This window comes from Cygnus atratus, chromosome 22 (genome assembly GCF_013377495.2).
Source record: "Cygnus atratus isolate AKBS03 ecotype Queensland, Australia chromosome 22, CAtr_DNAZoo_HiC_assembly, whole genome shotgun sequence".
NCBI lineage: Eukaryota > Metazoa > Chordata > Aves > Anseriformes > Anatidae > Cygnus > Cygnus atratus.
Genome location: NC_066383.1, coordinates 3,848,612 through 3,867,975, shown reverse-complemented (window position 1 = coordinate 3,867,975; position 19,364 = coordinate 3,848,612). Strand labels below are relative to the sequence as shown.

Below are 19,364 nucleotides of genomic sequence, written 5' to 3'. Positions count from 1 at the left end.
AACATCTGAGCCCAAATAACATATTTGCCACTCTACGTTTTAAGAAGGACTGCTGAGCAAAACAGAAATGTAGTAAGTAAGAACTGTTGCATGTGATTCAAGTACAAAAGGGCAAAGGTGTGGCAGAGTTCATCAGCTGAAATAGGACAGCTGAGAAGCTGCGCTGCTCATATGGTAGGGAGAATATTAGTTATGTGCCAATACTCACGCTGCACTGTCACCTGCACAACACAGCTTTCTTGTCCAGCCTCGTTGGTGGCAATACATCGGTATAACCCTGTACTCATCTGGGTAAGATTCTTCAGTAAGACTTGCCCGGGATTAGAAATGTCTGAAACAGGAAAAACAACACCAGGATTAACCATAAAAGACTAAGCGACTGTACGGGTGGATGGAACACAGTAGAACTCATTGAACCTCCAGATCAAATCAGCTCAAAAACAATGACACCTCAAGAAAGCTCCGTTGTCAACCTTTTGCAAAACACTACAACTCAGACTTCCTTGTGCAGGGTGGAGCATGCCACAGCATCCAGCTGCAGCAGTGAGAAGCACTGATACACCATTGTTGTCACTGCTGGCAAGTGATCCCCATTTAAAAGGCATGACTGTACATGTGGGTGGTTATCTGGCTTAGAGCACACGGAGAGCTCCAAGAGGAAATGACCTGACTTACTGACTCTCGATGTGGGCGGGAGATGTTCAGCTCTCTCATCCTCTTCATTTATGCGCTGCCATCGGTAGGAGATGGGGACAGTGCCAGAAGATGAACGGCACTGCAAGGACAGGTCTTTTCCTTCTGACAGCTCCCCTTCTAGCCAGCATTTGGGCTTGGATGGCTTCTCTATAAGAAACAAAACACAGGTCATGCACACGCAGCAGACTGTTTTCTCAGTGGAAAACCCTTTTTTTGGCAAGAGGATGCATTTAAGCAGCTTCCAAAAGCTGCCTTCTCAGGAAAGCACTGGGGAATTACACCATTGATATTTGTTAGTGGACTTCAACTGCAACCTTGTGCAACTTCATAGTCTAAAAAGTAGAGCTGGCTGGCTCAGACATAGAAATTATGTGTTTTGGGGAAGTCTGCCTCATGGATACTTGCACCAGTGGAGCTGTATCACTACATTTCTCTTCTAGGTACTATTTAGAGAACTTCCTTCCCTCCCCTTGCTTCATCATTTCTCCCTTTTCCCCACGGCATCTGGCACGCCACAGCAGGGCTTCCACAGAATGATAGCATACATGCCAAATGCCAACTGGTAAACCAGAATCAAGGAAGAGAAATGCTAACCCCAGCAGTTTATTCATCACCCTCACTGACCTGGATCAGTTTGGGGTCCGGGGACATGAACCCGGAGTCCTCAGCAGGTGACCGGACAGAGCGATCACCACTAGGATATCATTCTAGTTTGTGCGATGAGATCATAGAGATAATTTGGAAAGAACAGTTCATATGATTTTGCAAGTGTGTACACTTACCTCAAAACAGTTCTCTGGGCTCTTCCTGTGTTCTGTCCTTTGCCAAAAAATGCAAAGGTTGATATGGAGCTAGATAGTGAAACCTGATCATGAGATGTCTGTGTGTATTTATACACACACTGAAATAAATCTCTCTCCAGGAAATGAGACTAGTGATTTTTTTTCCCCTTTGGAAAAACAATAAGATGATCTTACCTACAACCTTCAGGGTGATGCGAACCCATTCATACTGCCCAGCTTTTTTGACCTTACATATGTAATTCCCTGCATCACTGGGCTGCAGGGATATGATCTGTAAGGATGCATCTCCAGCACGGAAGTTGGAAGTGAATGAAACACGGCCTTTCTGCTCCTCGTTGAGGTCATCATAAACGCGGCCTCCAGAGTAAGTGATCACCTGAGGGGCAGAGACAGTCACTGATCAGCCAGTTGGAATTTTACTTTCATATGGAACAACAAAACAAAGTATTTCCAGGAACTGCAGACTAAGGTTCTGCAAGGCTAAGGGTCTTACCTAGGGTCACACGGAAAGCCTACGGCAAGGCGGAAAATTAAACTTGTAATTCAAGTCTGAGACTGAGACATAAACTGTATTTACACTAAAGGTTCATATTTGAGCATTTATACTAGCATCAAAATAGACACAAGCTTATGTCACAATATGTAAATGTATTCGCTAATCTTAGCTGGATTTAGCTAGCTAATTTAAGTTAACAGACTTGATTTTTTAAATACTAAGCTACAATTTTTTTTCTTTTTTTTTTTTTTCCTGAAACTAAGGATTCAATACCTGTACCTATAAAATCAAAAGCCAATTCTGAAAACCTGAAGGGTAATTTTGAGACTTACCCAGATTATTTGATTATATGATTATATAACAGTGGTGATTTAAAGAAAGCACAGTTTGTATCAATACCCACTCTAATATATGATAAATGAATATCAAATAACTTTTATACATTTTAAATCTCTTTAAATAAAATAGCTATGTTTTCTTAAGTGCTGCCTACTTCCTCAGTATAAATTGCAAAGAAAATCACAATTCTCTTTAAATGAATGTCTGCTGATGATGTCAACATGGAAACAAGGCTGTTTTCCCACCAGGTGCTAATCATGGATGCACCTACCGCTTTTTGCACTGTTTCAGAAATGTGCAGCAGCCACTCAATATCCAGGCTTCCTTGCTCCAGGAGGCCCAGGTGGTGGTGACAGGGCAAAGTCACGTTTTCTTCAGCCACTCTCTTAAATTCAGTCTGAGCCTCAGACAGCCAAACAGAGCAGGAAGCTGAAAGAGAGATGCTGGCAGTCAGAGGCCAAGAATAAGGGTTCTTCAACATTTGCTTCATAGCATCAGAGAAAGCCCAACAGGTTGGCTTCCAGGACAGATTGCAGCTGATTAAAGGGGACATCTATCCATGCACAGGGAGTTAGTTTCACACCGATATTTAAGCATGAAGAACAGATGGCTTTGCACTTCAGAGCTGCGAACGCTCAAGTCACACAAACTTTTGCTAATATATCCACCTACATCCTCCGTGCACTCAGAATTTCAGATTGCCTCCTTGTTTTTGCCCTCTCCTTTTATTCCCTTATTTTATAAGTGACATTTTAGCCTGAAAGACCTTCAGAGCCCATAGATTTATTCCTACGTCAGCCTGATGATGCTTAGAGTCTCTTTCCTAAAACTGAATGATGTTTCTGCATGCAGTTCAGCACTGGAAACAAGAAAACAGCCTGACGCCCTTACAAAAGCGTGGTGCGAGTAGAATAGTGAAGTCTCTTTGAACAGCAACATCAAACAACCCAACCAACCACCAGAAGTCGTCAAAAACGGTTTGTCAGGAGAAAAAGAAGTTGCCAAGATGAACCACTAGATGGAAGCTGCGTCCTTTCAACGTTCGTAAGAAAAACCCCAAACACAAGCTAACGCCCTGAAACCAGAGCCAGCAGATGGCGCATCCCAGAAAAACGTGATTTTCAACCAGCACTGCTTAAATCATAACGAAATTCGCAGTTTCTGTCCGGGTTTCCTTCCGTATTGCAGCCCTGCTAGAAATGAACAGAATCAGGGGCTGATTCTTTGCTTTACAGATCTCCAGACAACAAACGGACTCTGGTAAGCTCAATGTCAATTAAAACCAGCCCAAAAGATCAGAGGTACGGAAAGGAAAACCTGGGTGTTTAGGCGAGGGACTTTCAGATTTGCTACAAAGCCAAATGAAAAATTTTGCAACCGAGCTTCCACGTGGCTTTGTGGCATGAATGCCATTTGCCTTTTGTGTTGAATCTTCAGAGTGCAGCTGGGTTGTTCTTAATTTTTGCTGTGCAAGAAGAAAGCCCCCAAACATATTTATTTTTTCCATGTGAAAAGAAGCAAGATGAGATCTCTCAATTTTTAGACCAATTACCGTGAAACTGATTAAAATAGTGAGAGTTGGAAGCACTAGGAAGATACGTCACACGTATATTAAACACACAACCCCATGATTACACAGCAAGATTACTGGCAGGAGCTTGAGAAGCTGCAGTTACGTAGGCTAAATTTATTCCTGCACTTGTATTCAAACACTGGGACTTTAACCTTAAAAAAAAAAAAAAAAAAAAAAAAAAAGGAAATATGACATCAAAAGCGACATTTTCTTAGCTTTTTCTGTTATTCTGTTTATTCTGAACAGAATTACCCATCCTGTTCCCACTCCCATCCTCAGACCACGACCATCCCTCAGCTCCCAATATTCAGTCAATACTTGTCGAGCACTTGTATGGAAGGTATCTGCTACATGCACGTGTACAAAAACACTTTGAAATATCAGACAGGTGGAGTCTTGCAAAGGATCAAACACTCCTCTCTGCACAGATCTAGATCTCCGCATGAATTGATGAGCGTGAAAGCTCCTTTTCAGTCACATTAGCTGCTTTCTTTAAAGGGAAAATTAATCCACTTTATCACTGGACTCACTAGTCCCAAAGCTCCATCTGCCAAATACAATTATACCTTCTGCCTAAGACAAATGCCTGCTCTCTCCTGCAGCCACATTGCTGCGGGCTGCCGTCATTAACACGCTGATACTCACTAGATGGCTGATCAATAAGTTTAATTAAAGCGCCACAGTAGCAAGCATTCACATCACATTTGCAACAGCTTCAAAGTGCAGTGCCAGCAGAGCACTGAGGTTTTGTATATATATATATATATCACGGGCTATTTTAGATTTTAAAATGCAGTTTTACATTAGAAACCCTGATCAGGATTAAAAATTGCTTTTTGATGCAGTATATTTGTATCACTTTCCTTCATCTCTGGCTTGGATAGACTGTTTTTAGGAGAGCACCTTGGTCTATTCTTGTTGCCCCCAGCAAGCAGGCTCTGAATTTCAAGAGGCTTTCACCTGTAAGCTCATCTTCTATAGAGGAGTAAGATCAGGGAGCCCTCTAGCAAGATAGCATCTGCAAATTCCTAAAGCACCTAAAGCCATTTCAATGGTACATTCACCATCAGGTACTTGGGAGCTGATTAACCACAGAACTGCAGGCTGTATCCGTGTGAACTGATTACCAGAGCACCACACAGGTTGTGTGCTCCCTTTTCCATGACATAGCTGTCTTTCTTATTCAAAAAAAAATTCCCCTTGGTCCTTATTGGTTCTTTAAGCCCACAAATTCCAAAAGAAGCCTGCAGGTGCTCTAGACAAAACCCTCACTTTTTCTTTCCAGTCACCTATACCTGCACAAAGACAAAAGGAAGCTCAAAATACAGCTTCCTAGAAGTGCTCAGAGGGTGCTGGTTATCAAAATTACCTGTGCTAAATCTGAAGAGAACTTGAAGTGAACAGACCACATGCTTTCCTCATGCTTTTTTGTTTGGTAGGGTCTCACTGTGGCAAGAAGTGATGGAACAGAAACAGAAATTTGCCTTTAGATGTGAGCTGGAATTTACATCTTTTAAATGGAAAGGAACTAGAGACCATGTCTGAGCAACGATCTAGTTACTTTGAGTTATTATTCACAGAATAAATGCCATCTGAGGTTTTCTCATTTATCTGCAGATGAGACCCAGCAAGAACAGCTCAAAGAAATGGGAGTTTGCAGATAGCGTTTGGTTATTTTTCCAGCCTAAATTGTTTAAATGAGGAATTCCTTATGGGCAACCCTTCATAGCAGCAAACAACCCCGCATGCTGGCCAAAGCACACATCAGCTAGTTTGAGCAAACAGCTTGCTCTGGGCAAGCCTTTTGCTGCACTGGGTGGGTGCAGAAGGCTCCAGACCTTGCTCCTTACCCAGCTCCACGAGGGCAGAGCACGCCCCGGGTGAGGCCTTTTGTGCTGGCTGCAGCAGATGACAGTAGATTTTCCCAAATGTCAGACCCCCAGGTCTCGCTCAGTAATGCAATACGTATGCAGGCTCCACAGTTCTTACCCAAAAAACCTCTTCCCCTTCCACATCCTGTGTGGGGCTCTCTGCCACAAGTAATTCAGCAATTTACTCAGCCTGCGTCCCATGACTCCAGAGGGAGGTCGGTTTGGTTTTGCGGAGCAGGAGCCCTAAGATCATTGCAAAGCAGTGGCTCACAGGCCTGAAAAAAACCTTGGGTGCAGTGCCAGGCTTGCTGACACACTGCAGCGTTCTCTGTTTGGGGAAGGAGACATTTGTAATGCCTTAACACTTGCACAATTGTTCAGAAGACAATAGCTCTGGCACCCAGTAGACAAGGGGGAAAGATTTGTCTTTTATCCCTCGCTAATGCTTCAAATCCAAGGAATACAGAGCAGCAAGTATTTTAAACAATACCAAGCGGATGCACCTAAGAGTCCAATACACACACTACACCACCAGATTTCAGGATAAGGACAGATCCAGCCAACCAGGGCACACAGGCAGAGTTTAGCTGTCAATAACAGGCCCTTCTGCCTTGCATCCTTAGAGTTTAAAAAAAAATAGAGGACAGTAGTCCAAGTACTTCCCAGAACTCATATAAACACTTAAGTGACTGATTTTAAGTGCACTACAGATACTATGTGAAGGTTTGAATTTCCCGAAAAGCCTGCCTTTTGGAGTGGACTTAGAGTGAAGGAACCATCCCCAGTGCAATGCAAATATCGAGCTCTTCACAGCTAGGTGTTGTCAGACCTCAGTTTTTCCAAAGAAGTGTTTTCATGTCTGAATCCCTAACATGATCACACATGCTTTCACACACGTTATTATAAAGCTCAGTTTTATTTTCATGGCCATGCAATACCAAGTATATGTACATATCCACACAAATACACGTGCTGAGGACATTAAATACACACATCTATAAATGCACAAAAATAAATGCAGGATCAGATTGAAAATGTTTTGCTGACATTTTTAGGCAAATTCATGTGCTAAAAGCTAAAGAGCTTCCAGATTTAAATCTTTCATTAGCTTCAGAAAGCAACTTGAATTAGGGAGTAATGCTAAATATAGACAATACTTTTTAAAAGTATAAAGTTGTACTATATACTTGTCTGCTACAGTTAGAAGGAATAGCTTACAAAAATACAAAGAATTGTGATACAAGAAATCCACAGTGACACTTTGCAAGCCTGGCCCAAACCATAACCAAACCAAGATCATTTGGGATATCAATGTTAAAAATTGGGCTCCAGGGGCTTCTCTTGTGAAGCTAAACTTTTAAGGGTTTTTTTGAAAGTTTATTTTGGCTTTTTATCAAAAATTACATTTGCAGCAGACTATTCCAAGGCAGTAATGTCCGAGAAGTAGAAACACAACCTGTAATTTCCCTGTGACTTGAGACATCCTGTGCTAGGAGGAGACAAAGTGGATTCCTGGAGCTTCAGGGCTTATTTGGAAAAGTTAGGGTCACCAACTCAAGTTAGTGAGTGAGATGTAAACACTTGCTTAAATTAAGCAAATTTTTATAGAAGTGCTTTACTAAATGCAAACCTTAAAAATAAAAGATGTTTAACATGGATTGTCCTTGGCCAGTCACCTAGCCTGACCCCATTTTGGAAACTTCAGCCTTGCAGGCCAGAATACAAGCACCTTTCCAAAGAAATCCGTGAAGTAGCATACATTTTTATATTCCTCCATTACAATAAGCTAGCAAGTTGTAAGAAATTTTAAAAGTAATCTGACAAGTAGCAAAACACAAGACCTCACAATACCATATTTACCACTCATGCTCCAAGCCAGTCTATTTATACACTTGATTTTTATTCTGCCACTTGCATTTTCCATTTATTCTATGGTCAACCTTGTCTATTTCAGTTTTAACAGGGCTGTTCGCATCTGGATCTTAATTCTATGGGATACTGTGCACAAGGTTAAAAAGGTGTATTTGGAGGCGTTCTTCACAGTAGAGAAGTAGAGAGTCACAGGTGAGTGACTCGACTCTGCTGCTGAGGAAAGCTTTCTTCAATAAAACAAAACCAAACTCTGGTCAGATCTACATGCACGGTTTATAGGACTGTCTGGGCAATTTCCAGTTCACCTGTGATAGGTGTTCCCTCTGCTTTGTTCATTATCAAACTGTTTCCTGGAAGAACATGCAACAGGAGCAGAGAATGGCCACTGCTGCCAAGACACATCCTGAAAGGAGAATAGTTTGCTAAAGACAAGTTTTTTCAACATGAATAATTTTGGTAGCCTGTCAAGTCCTCTAGGGGATGCTCTTGAATGAATTTATTTTCACACCTCAGTGCAATCCCACTGCCTGATTACGAGGAAGGTTTGGTCTTGCAGTGCTCTGAATAACACATTCTTCTCAAAATCCAGGGTGGCTGTTGGAAAACCACCTCGGTGTGTCCAGCCATCCCACGCTCAGCTAGACCTGCAGGCTGAACCGCCTGTAGAAGTATACTTCATTTAGAACATTTCGACTAAAAGGAATAAAAAATTTCTACTTAAACAGTTTAAATTAGTCCACACTCCAAAAAGTAAGTGTCCACTGTATTATTCAGACAGGTAATGTTTCTCTAGCTGAATAACCCTGTACATTTGACTCGCTTATTGACAGGCTTAATACATGCAATCCACTCGAGCAAGTATTTAAAGAGAGTATCTGTCTAAACAATATATACACAAGACTAATGTTTGAGAGTTAAAAAACGGCTCAGCCTGACAGGGTGCAACTTTGAACCACTCCTTCATGCCAGGAATTTAAGATTTCACATCTGTTAGATCTTACTGCAGTCTTGTAAGAATTTTTTTTTTCTGAGCTTCTTCATAGAAAAGCAAAAGTCTGCCCTCGTTCCATCTAGTGCTCTCACGAGTGAGAATGAACAAGATCTGAGCATTTTGTAACAAAAAAATTTAGTATTTTACATGCTTCAATAGGAGGCTGACTACAGAATTCTTTGTGGCCAAAAAACTACATCTGGAGTAAAACTTTCAGAGATGGTTGAGTGATTTTGAAACTCAAATCAGCCAAGTATCAATAACACTACAGACACTAGTTCTAGTTCTCCTCCACCAAGAAATGAATCATTTTTTTCTTCAAGTTATTACTGTTCAGTGGCAATAGGACAGACCTGCGCATCATCTTGCATCTCCCCTTTAAGTCTTCTGCAGTTTCTGCTGTGGACAACCAAAATGGCGAATAGCTACTTCAGTTTGTGACAGAGCTATAAGAAGAACCCACAAGGTTGACACCCCACGCTTGCCATCAGACCACGCTAGCACTAACAGTTAGTTACCCTGACAGCATTTTAGGCCAAAATAAATACAAAATGGTGTCTTCTTACAGACAGCTATTTTGCATTCCTTGTGCAAGGGAGGAAAAGCTGGGGGCGGCTGGAAGTCTCCTAAGGATAATTAACTCAGCCAGGGCTGTGCTCTGGGACATCTGCTTTCTGTATTCCTTGGCTGGCAGAGACAGAAAGGCCAGAGGTCACCTTCTCCCGAGAGCCCAAGTGCTCCAAGTGACCAAGACCTGGCCCCCAGCGCATGCTGCCTGCAGCCTGCTCCCCTCAGCCTCCCTTTGATTTCAGGAATTTGGTTGTGAAGCGAAAGCATCTCGAATGAGAAAAATGTGAGCTAGCAGTCAGTTCCCGCAGGGACAGGCTGGCTGTGTCAAAATGAAGAGGTCGGCCTATCCTCATAGCACTGCAGAGGTCCTCTGTAATTGGAACCACATGCGCTGGGGCTGAGGTTTGAGGAGGCTGTTAAACAGAAAGCAAAGAGAGCTCCAGCACGCTGCCGAGTTTCCATGGGGTGACGTGAAGTCTTTGGAATTGAAGCCGCTGCAGAGCTAGGAAGGCCCAAGGAGAAGAGAAAAAAGCCGCATTTCACAAAGCCAGAGCCTCTGATTTTTAGAGGTTTGCAAGGACAAAGCAAAAAGCGCAGGAAGGGGCTAGAATCCTCCTGGTGATACAGAGGCTCCTGCCAGAAGAAACACTGCCAGCTGTTGGCCACCCTTCCTCCAAGCTCCTGAGAACAGCCCCTCACTCCCTGGCCCTTCTGGAATGAGGGAGGCGAGCCGTGGTGAGCTGTTACACCAGCGTAGTGGCAGAGCACGTGTGCGCACAGAAATGCCCTAAATGCAGCGTCCTGCTGCCCCTAGTGCCAGCCTGAGGCTCACAAATGAGAGACTCATGGCAGTACTGGAGGCCACATTCAATTTAAGGACCCTACCTACACATTCCTAGAAGCAAGAGGTAAAAATGTCCTCAAAAAAGCCAGCAGGAAGCTTGCCTTCAACACCAACACACAACTGAGTCCAAAACCTGCAGAGACTCTGGAATACTGGAAAAATGTCAAAGCATTCAGTTAGCTGAGGATCCTCAGAGAGAGCCAGCAGCTATGTATGTACCGTGTCTGTCCTTTTTCTCATTGTATTTTAAAATCAAGTGCAAGTAGACAGTTCTGGATTTATATCCCTGGAGACCACAGAGAACAGAAAATACTACATCAGAACTGCTTCTTCCTATTTAATAGGTCACAAAATGTTTGTACAGAGGGATGTGTGAAGTCCCTTAGCCTCTAGTCCAGGCATTTCATCAGGAAAATGGTCCAGGTGTCTTCTTTTTACAGGAACACAGCTCAGCTAAGGCTTTCAGTAATGCAGCTGGTGATTTCCAGCTGCGTGGATGAGATCTGTACAGAGACTGTCAGTACATATCACATCCTCAGGGGGCTGAAGCACCTAAGACTGTCAGATATTCCCTTTTCCTGAGAGCATCCCTGGGCTGCTTTGTGTACCCTACGTAGGTTTGTGCCGAGTGTGGTGGAATAGTTCTTTCCCCAAACCCAGCTATGGTTTAAGGTTAATGTTAAGACATCCCTCTTGTCAATGGGCAACAGGAGAGAACAAACAGGTGCTCCCCAGTCACATTTCAAACCCTTGTGTCTTGAGTCACAGCCCAATCTGAGAAGTACCAGGTTCTGGAATATACCAGAACAGCACAGTTGGTGGAAAATACCAAAACTCCCCTATCTGAATCATAGCTAGAATGGAAAAGTACTGACTAATAGTCAATCATCTCATGCTCCTATAAATAATGGTTCTAAGCAAAGAGCCCCTTGAGCTCTCTGGAATTGCAGCAGGCTGTGACTGAGGAACTCCCCTAGAGCTAGGACACCTCTCAGGGCTATCTCCAAGGTTTAACACCACTGACAACTGATGCACAATTACCTCTTAGGGCAGGCTTCGAGATTCAAAGATCATCTGCTGACTAATGCCAGCGAAAAAGGGTGAATAATTCACCAAGGGGAAATCCTTAGGCACACAACTTGAGAACCCCCCAATACCCTGCAGTAAGTTTCATGTGAACCTTGCTATTATCAAATCTTTAAGTCACTGTTTTAATCATAACTATTTTTTGTTAAATTGCTATCCTATATCAATAAACCTTAAGAACTTATAAGTATTGGAAATCCGATTTATTTCGCTGTATTACATTCTGTGATTTTTTAACAGTACTTAATCATCATGAGTTACCATAAGAGATTAATGAATGCTAACTCCTGTTAAGTTTGAGAATATCTAAATTAGCAACACAGGAAAGTAGAACACCATGTTCCACCCCCAACATCAAAAATTTCACTCCTTTCACCTGGTTTCAAACAAGGCTTAAATATGAGAAGAGATTGTTTCAGTAATTTCTGCTGTCTCTTCTGCATGAGAAGATATACTTCGGCACCCTAAGAGACTGATGCCTATTACTGCTCTCAATTAATGAGCATTAAAACGAAGACACACAAATGAAGTGACCTGCCCAAGGCAGTCACCAAGAATCCAGAATACAAACCAAAGACAGAAAAATTGATTTTGAAGGTGGTATTTGTCCAACAAATCAGGTCCCTTACATGATCTTTCTTCACCAATTTCAAAATCCAAGGAATGGGTTGTATCAGTAGAGGTAACTCTGAAAGTTTCAGAAAGAGGAGGAGGTTGATAGAGATTCCTGATAAAACCACGGCTGTATTAAGGATTTGATTTTGCCCCCTCTTAGTGCCAAATTGTAACAGGTTAACCAGGAAGCACTGAACTGATTCTGCTCTGCTGCTGCTTTTCATCATAGAACGAACTTGTTTTAAGCATGCCAAGAAAGGTACTAAGAAACCTGGAAGGTACTCTCAAGCAAACCTTATGCCTTTTTGGCATCTCAGATGTTTTCAACAAGTTGGATGTGGTTTTAAGGTACAGGCTTCAGCCCCTGTTCAGCACATCCATGTTATTTCAGTGAGATGCTCAGTTCTGCACCCATAATTGCACATAACGTGGTATGACATCTCACTTATCCACTACAAGCACTGCTAATATGATACAGAATGAATGCCTAATGTATTAGCACTCTGTCACTTTTCATATTCTCCCAGTCACTCAGTCTCAAACACTCAGCTACAGCCTAGCTGTAGGGCAGAAAATGAACAGCAGCAGCAGCTCCTCCCCATCATCCCCGTAAGTCTTGGGGAAGATGTGAAATTCTGCAGCACTTCTGGGATGAATACAAGGTGCAATCTTTGAGTCTGAGCACAGCAAGACCAACAGCAGGCTGACTCTAAAAGGGTCAGGGTTACAGATACTGCCTGCCCAGCTGTTTCTCACCACTGCAACAGTAGCCAGAATTAAGTTATACTTACTGAACCTGTTGGAGGTTAGAAAACACAAGAAATCTAGTTCTTTTAGCCTTGTCCTTGCACTGGTTTCAGTATACAAGTAAATAAAGATCACATTCCTAATTGCATTATCACTATTTATTCAGCTCCTTCCCTACATCTTTCCCCCAGTTTGGGGCAACAGCATCCCAGCTGCAAGCAGACCCCTAAGAACAGATCTGTTCTGTCCAGCCCCCCAGTACCAGGAGTTGCTGCATCTCTACACATGCACTCAAGTCTTGGAAGACTAGATCCACTCTGTAAATCCTGCTTTCTGAAGCCAAATTGAACAAGTAGGGATTACGGAGCAATGCAAACTCCCCTGTAAATGCTGGAAGAGACACCCACCTACTGCATCTTAGGCAGATGGCATCAGCCAGACAGTTCACGAGATCTCTACATGCTGAGCATTGGTTTGTGTTGCACTGAATTAGGTCTGATCTTGCATTTGGTGGGTTATGTATTCAAAATGATTGTGAGGTTCTTCCTAGTAACACTTAAAAACTAAAGGGCAGACTGAATAGTATACCCGTGAGAACTTGCTTTGACTTTAAAAGATGAGCATAATTTGGAAAGCATTCTCCCTTCCGAGGGACACATCTCCCAAAGAGGAGCACAACAGCTATTTTAACTGCTGACAGCAACGCTGCACAGCTGTTACAACTGATTCAGAACTTAAAAGGACTTAAATTCAGGAAGTAAGAAAGTGTTGCTTAACTCTAAATGCAAAGCATGACAATGATAAACCCATGCCTATATGTTTTTCAGTGACTGGGCACAGCTGAACCTAGGACATCAGTGCACTGACAATAGGCGGGGATGCCGAGGTCTGAGAAGGATTCCATTACCCATAAGATCGTAGCTTACGAGCTGAGGGCCAAACTCCACGTTCCCCAGACTTCTGGATCTATTCCACACAACAACAGCCTACCAGCCTAAAAAGGACACAGCTACACAATAACGTTACATTAATCACGTCTGTTAAGTGCAGCAACAATGCTGTAACCAAAGAACTTAAGAAAAAAATGGCTTTTCTTTTGTGAAAATTTCAGAGCAACTCTGAAATTGAAAAGCCTATTATTGTTTTCAACTACCTATTTACTGTAAACCTACACTCTTTTTTTTTTAAGCTTAACATAAGTTATCAAAACCCTTGTCTTGTTTTAAAAGTTCGAAGCATGACTTAAGTTACCATTTACAAAGCTTGGTAAAGGCATAACGAGTAAAACAAAGCAGATCCATTTCACTTCCTCAGAAACAGATGCAGCCTTAAAGCACTGACCTTTTAAATGCCATTTTAAGTAACTTTTTCTACCATGCAAGGGGAAGGACTAAAGCAAAGCTTCAGCATCCCTTAAGCTAAATAAAACCTGTAAATTACTGGGGGGGACAGAGAGGGAGCCTATTCCAGAGTTAAAGAGCTCAGAATCTGTCAGAGCTGAACCACACTGAACTACTTTCTAGTGGTCATATCACCCAACCAATTGCCTCTGCAATAGGAGCGAGCTTGGTCAGGAAGCAGATTTTCTCTGCTCACCGCAGGGCTCTCATGCCAGCAGCTGAAATGCACGTTACATATATTTTGCATGTTTGCAAATACCAAGGGCTCTGCAGAGCAGGAAAGTCTGTAAAAGCCTAGGGCCATTGCTAGGGGAAACCCTTAATGAGAACATGCAAGCATCATGCCTGCCAAATATTCCTGTGACCTTTGCACAAAAGAGTAATCTAGTTCCCCTCTGGCACTTGTTCCTCCTCTGAAGGGAGGGATGCCCCAAGTGTGACCGGAGAGGCAGAGCTCTTTGTGAGAAGTGGCAGCTGGGTAGCAGTGTCCTGAGCACAAGGAAGCTGTAGGAGCTGCAGCACATCGAGCTCCGGTGAGCAAGCATGATGTTTCCGAGAAGCTGAACAGAAAGAGGGGTTTGGAGGGGAGAGGAGGATAAAATGTGATTCAGGCAACAGTTGAACAAATCTGCTAATTGGTTGTGAAAAGGTCAGGTATCTTATCAAGAAACATACTGTAAAGGTCAGGCAAAGTATACAGAAGCCTAGAAGAAATGGGTATGACCAGCTGCAGTTCTACCACTGGGACTCTGAATCTCCATCCTCTACACAGTGTATATAAGAAGTCTGACCCTCAACCTAAAAGCAAATATTTTCCTTTGCTCTTATGCAGACTGAGGTCCCTACCACAACTTGACTAACTCATTTCCTTAACTTCAAGAAGAGTTTCTATGAAATACAGTTTTATGGTCATAAAACAGGAGATGTTGAAGCAATAGTGTGCAGAACCGTCTTAAACATCCACGCCTGCCCCTGACCATCTAGAAATATTTGAAGTATGTTGGTACAAAAGGTTGCAAGAAGCAATGCTCTGTAGCGCTGACTACACATTTAAACTTCCATTTCTCTAACACCTTTTAATTCTGGTAATTGTTCTCAGAGGTTAAATGGCATCTTATAAACCTTGTGTCCAGCTGAAACACAGTTGTGTGATCAACACATGTACCATCTTTCAGAGCCACTTTTACAACCGTAGTTAAGGGCAGCAAGCAGTACCTGTAGCACCTGCCATAAACTCCTGATAAATCATTTTCCTTAAAACTGCTTTAGAACCATGGGATAGTGGAGGCTGTGAGGGACTGAACTTGATCTAGTCCAAGGTCTGGTTCCAAACAGACACTAGTCTCTTAGCCATCGTTGTGGCACTTAGGTTGGCTCACTCGAGGATATCCATCTCATCCTGGCGAGCCCCAAACTGAACCCAGTATACTTATGGTCTCACCACTGCTGGGTAGAGGTGAGGGATCACCTCCCATGACCTGATACCAACTCTTCCTAATGCAGCCCGGGATGCTGTTGGCCTTTGCCACAAGGGCACACTGCTCACACTCACCAGGATCCCCAGCTCTTTTTCTAGAAAGTAGAAAGGATATAAACTGGAGAATATGAGGACTCCAGTGCTCATACAGGAATACAGGCATTTCATGGAAGCAAGCTTCTCAGTGGGTCTGAACAGCCTGAAGAAAAATGATGAATTTTTTTTTTTTGCTGAATGATTTGGGAGACTTGGCAGTGGAGATTTCTCAGGGAATTTATCTAAGCTTCCTGAGGGGGACAAGAAAAACTCTACAGAATGACCTCTAGCCCTGCTATAGAAGTAAGGGTTCCTGGACAAGCTGCAGCTTCTGTGCCTCACTTCTGTCCTTGCAAATTTATGTGAGAATACCTGCATGCCTCAGGGATGAATATGTAAAAGCTTACAGAAGGAATAACAAGATTATAGAGAAGTCTGAGCCAGACTCTTCTCAGAGATACAGAAGAAATAGATGAGAGACAATGGACAAGCTGTAAAAAGGGCAATTATAGTCATATTAGGAAAAAAATTACCACAAGGGCATGAAAGCTCATAGACTGTGGAATCCTCGTAGACTGTGGAACTAGCATCCTTGGAGTTTTTCAGAACTGGACTGGCTCAAGTCCCGGGCAGCCTGATGTAAGCCAACCCTGCTTTGAGCCGGAGGCTGGATCCAAGGCCTCCAGCCATCCCTCCTGCTTTACACAATCCTGTGAGAAGCTCAAAGTCACGTAGCAGGTCAAGGGGAGACCCACGAGACTCAAGTACCACTCCCTAAACCCTTATGCCTTCCTGCTTCACCACAACTTCTAGGCCGCCCCAACTTCCAGTTCCTGCGGGCCACACTTGGCGTCAGCTGCCACGACGTGCACTGTGTACACAGTTGCTGGAGCAGGGTGGTGGGCTCTCTGCTGATTAAGTCCATTGTAATGTCTGGCAGCCATCTGTCAGCCACATTTACAGTAAACTCCAGCTCTCCTAGCATGTGTGGTCTGTGGGGATAGCTGAGCACATAATTTAGTTAATGAATTTAGCTTCTTTTACTGCTGACAGTATCTGTGAGCAGGTCACAGCTGTCTCCAGTTTCATTACTCCAGTACCAGCATATTCAGTCCTCTCTACAGGACAGAAACAATAAGCTGTTCTATCTGATCAGATACATCATGTGATATTGCTTCCCAATTGCCTGAACTTGCAAGTAAATACATACGTATATTTGACATTGAATTCCCTCCAATACTTACTTGTACAACACCAACATTTATTCCTAAGTGCCAGCAGAATAAGTCATTAACTGACCACAGAAAGTTGCAAAAAAAAAAAAAAAAAAGGGCCAAGGCAATTTGCTAAGGTAAAACATTGCTATTTGCAAAGTAGTCTGCCTTATCCCAGCGGTGCAGATTTTGGGAGCTGAAACAAGAACGAGGGAGCTCAAACATTCCAGCTGGTGTGCTTTGCCTCTATGCTCTATGAGTGATACTGAAAACAAACACAGGTTTTCAGGACAATAACCTCCCCACAGAAATGCCCAAGTGTGTTTTCCTGCAAGCTGGAATCAGCTTTTTATGTTGTTGCCCTTCAGTGTTCCAGTGGGTTAATTTTATCTTCCAAAAACCCCCAATATTGTTGAGCCAGAATTGCTACAAGCAGCAAACAGAACATGTGGCTGGCCACTGCAATACCTGTGTATTTCTGCTGTTTAGGTTTATCCAGAAAAGTAAGTTTTCTTTAATAGAAGCTGACACACAGCTCTCCCCCTCTGTTTAAGAGGGCATTTTCAGTCAGAAGGAAGACTAGATAAAAGTGCTGGCTGTCTAAACTGAGCATTCTGGTCTTCACCTGCCTCCCCAAGGTGCTATTCACCTTCATACCCTTCACCGAGTGCATACAGAGTTGCAGGTATTCAGCACCTCTGCAAATCAGCCATCTAATACCTCAACTGTAACTTCTGTGCTTTACCTTACACGACAAGAAGCTATGGATAACTCAAGCCTGTCTACTACTTCTCAGGGGCTTGGGTATCACCAAGTAAAGAGAAAAAAGCACAAAGGAAAGTGACTACTGAGTAGTTTCACTTATTTACCTTGATTTTAAGCCTAATGGACTTTGTCCAGTGGCATTCAATTAACTAGTGTCATTCTGCATAAGCAAAAACATCCTTAACGTTACCTTTCCCCCATTGATGCCCCACAGTAACTTGTGCACATTGTACAGCTAATACAGCCAACTCACTCTCCCATTGATCCTCCCATGCCGAGACCTTGGTGTTCTTTCACACCCATTAGTTAAATGAGCTTTGCGGCCCTATAGTGAAGCTCCGAAGTAATACTTTTTAGTGTGCAAAGGAAAGAAAGCAGATCCTGAAGGCTCAGCCCATCCATGACTAACTAGGGACACAGCAAAGCTGACCAAGGTCACAAGGAAACAGCGGCAGAGTTGGGACTGGGTTCTACAATTCACAAACTCCAAATCAAACAAAACACTGAAAGTACCTCTCAACTGGCTGCCTGCAGACGGTTCGGTGCCCCTAGCTTGCTTCACTTCAACCACATTAACCTATGGCACAGTATTTTTGCTTCTTGTAACAAGTTGCATTGGATCTCATGCAGGTTACCCGTCAGACCCAGGAAGGGTGACAGAGGCTGTATGCCCACTGTGCTGACTTTCAGAAGGGAGGCTGGCACCATATACAGCCCACAGTCCACAGAGGAAGGAGAAAAAGCATCTTGTGTCAGCTTATTATTTCTGGTTTCCAAACAGGACAGAAAGTGAAGCCAGCACAGAGCTCAGGCTGCGAGGAGGTAGCTGGCTCCTTGCCCAACACATCGGTTCATTTTTCTGAGGCCCCTTCAGCTTCACACAGCCAAAAAAGGAAGCTGGAAAATATCATACCGAAAACAAGAAGGGCTGCATCTCCTTCTCTCTCCCTGCCTGGAGAAAGCACCTCCTCTGGCTAAACTTCAGCCACCCAAAGGAGAAGCAGGCTGCTGTGATTTCCACCTGATGCTTGCTTCACAAGAGACTTACAAGCACGATGACCAGTGGCCAGCCATTCCTGACACTCATCATATTCCTGGCTGCTGCAAAAGCACTTGGCTGTGAAACACAGGTGTCATGTTATACCACAGCCCCACCAGTTCTTCCAAGACCACCAGGTCCTGAAGAAACACTACCCATTTCTTCTTGGCATAGTACTGGTGCCACATGAGCAGAGCTGGCAACTGTTTCCTACTGAACCTTGTGCAATTGTTATAACTAAATATTTTCCCTTTATTACTAAATAAGACAAAGTCCCTAGTCACACTGCAGTAGCTAGGTTTTGCCAGGTTCCTACCCAGAACTGCCCTGAGACAGGGAACAAGGACCCCAAAACAACTCCATCAGCTCTGCTGAAGACCTTCCAGTGGTCCATTTAATCCTCAACCTTTTGCTGCTGATTAGGAAGTCAGTCACCAGCACTGTTTGATGGACAATCTGTCCCTCCATCTCATGGGATGCAGAGTAGGACAGCCATTTTGCCACAAGCTACTGAAAAAGCTGATAGGAGAACCAGAGCCTTAAGGCTCTTCCATCCTAAAAAGACAGGATCCCAAAACTAGCTGATGTATTTGCATCTTCCCAAACGTGGAGGTGTCGCCACTGTCAGCTGCCTCCCTTTTAACCCCTGTTGGTTAACAGCATCCCTCTAGCAGCTGGCAGAGCAGGTCACAGCCTGTGCCTTCAGCACACCCAATTCCCACCTCAGTATGGGGGAACTTATGGCTTACACCAAGGCAGCTGCTCACTTCGGTGGCCCAGACCCTTAAGGGCTATTTTGATGCATGATGCTAAGGTAGAAGTATAGGAAAAGCACTTCAGTCAGACTTAAATATACTGCTCATCTCCTGCGGTCTTGCAGAAAATCTGTCATACCTGAACCAACAGTGTGGCAGTCGGAGGCTGCGATGT

General features: G+C 43.4%; 1 protein-coding gene across 13 annotated transcripts in view; it reads right to left on the bottom strand.

Annotated features, from left to right (window-relative positions):
• The window catches only part of CLMP (CXADR like membrane protein), a 48,846-nt gene that overhangs the window by 6,715 nt on the left and 22,767 nt on the right, over positions 1–19,364 (bottom strand). For all 13 annotated transcript variants that reach the window (XR_004780128.2, XR_004780129.1, XM_035555662.1 and 10 more), the window contains 4 exons: positions 2,606–2,763; positions 1,674–1,875; positions 676–843; positions 209–331 (listed from right to left, as the gene is read on the bottom strand). Coding sequence is in view for 11 of the 13 variants with exons in the window: in XM_035555662.1 (XP_035411555.1) it covers positions 209–331; positions 676–843; positions 1,674–1,875; positions 2,606–2,763 (651 nt within the window). In the remaining 2 variants the exon portion in view is untranslated. The remainder of the gene's footprint in view (positions 1–208; positions 332–675; positions 844–1,673; positions 1,876–2,605; positions 2,764–19,364) is intronic.